This window comes from Diaphorina citri, unplaced genomic scaffold (assembly GCF_000475195.1).
Source record: "Diaphorina citri unplaced genomic scaffold, Diaci psyllid genome assembly version 1.1 scaffold69666, whole genome shotgun sequence".
NCBI classification, from domain to species: Eukaryota; Metazoa; Arthropoda; class Insecta; order Hemiptera; family Psyllidae; genus Diaphorina; species Diaphorina citri.
In genome coordinates this window covers 1-392 of record NW_007446878.1, presented here as the reverse complement: position 1 = coordinate 392, position 392 = coordinate 1, and the positions used below count along the sequence as shown (strand labels likewise).

General features: G+C 37.2%; 1 protein-coding gene across 1 annotated transcript; it reads right to left on the bottom strand.

Annotated features, from left to right (window-relative positions):
* Nucleotides 1–3: 3 nt before the first annotated feature.
* Nucleotides 4–210, bottom strand: LOC113473719 (rab-like protein 6; the record flags this gene model as incomplete). The annotated part of the gene is made up of 1 exon (XM_026833189.1): nucleotides 4–210. A coding segment is annotated over one exon (207 nt), but the record flags the coding sequence as incomplete, so codon positions are not given.
* Nucleotides 211–392: the final 182 nt, after the last annotated feature.

The following is a 392-nucleotide window of genomic DNA, read 5'->3' as shown; positions in this document are numbered from 1 at the left end:
AGTTATGTCAAAGATCAAGATGACTCCATTGGTGCCCTTGTAAACGTTGATGAATTCTGCATCTAGAGCAACTCCAGCTTCGCCTTCCCCTGAGTTTTCTGTTTTCAATTTATCCTGCAGGACTCTCTTCTTGGCTTTGTCAACTATGTCCCAAATTTCTACCTTCACCACATCATCAGTGTTTTTGTAGTTCCACTGAATTGCTGCTATCTGTAAAGCAAGACAAGTTGAACAATATTGATGTAGGTAGTTTTTTTTTTAGTCAAAATATTGAAGAGTATGTTGCCCCCACCTTGTTTTAGCTTAACCTGTGTATATTTGAAAAGACAAATTTTCCCCTATTTCACAGCTAGTCTAATAAAAGGGTTTGTACCTAAAATAGGAATCAGTCA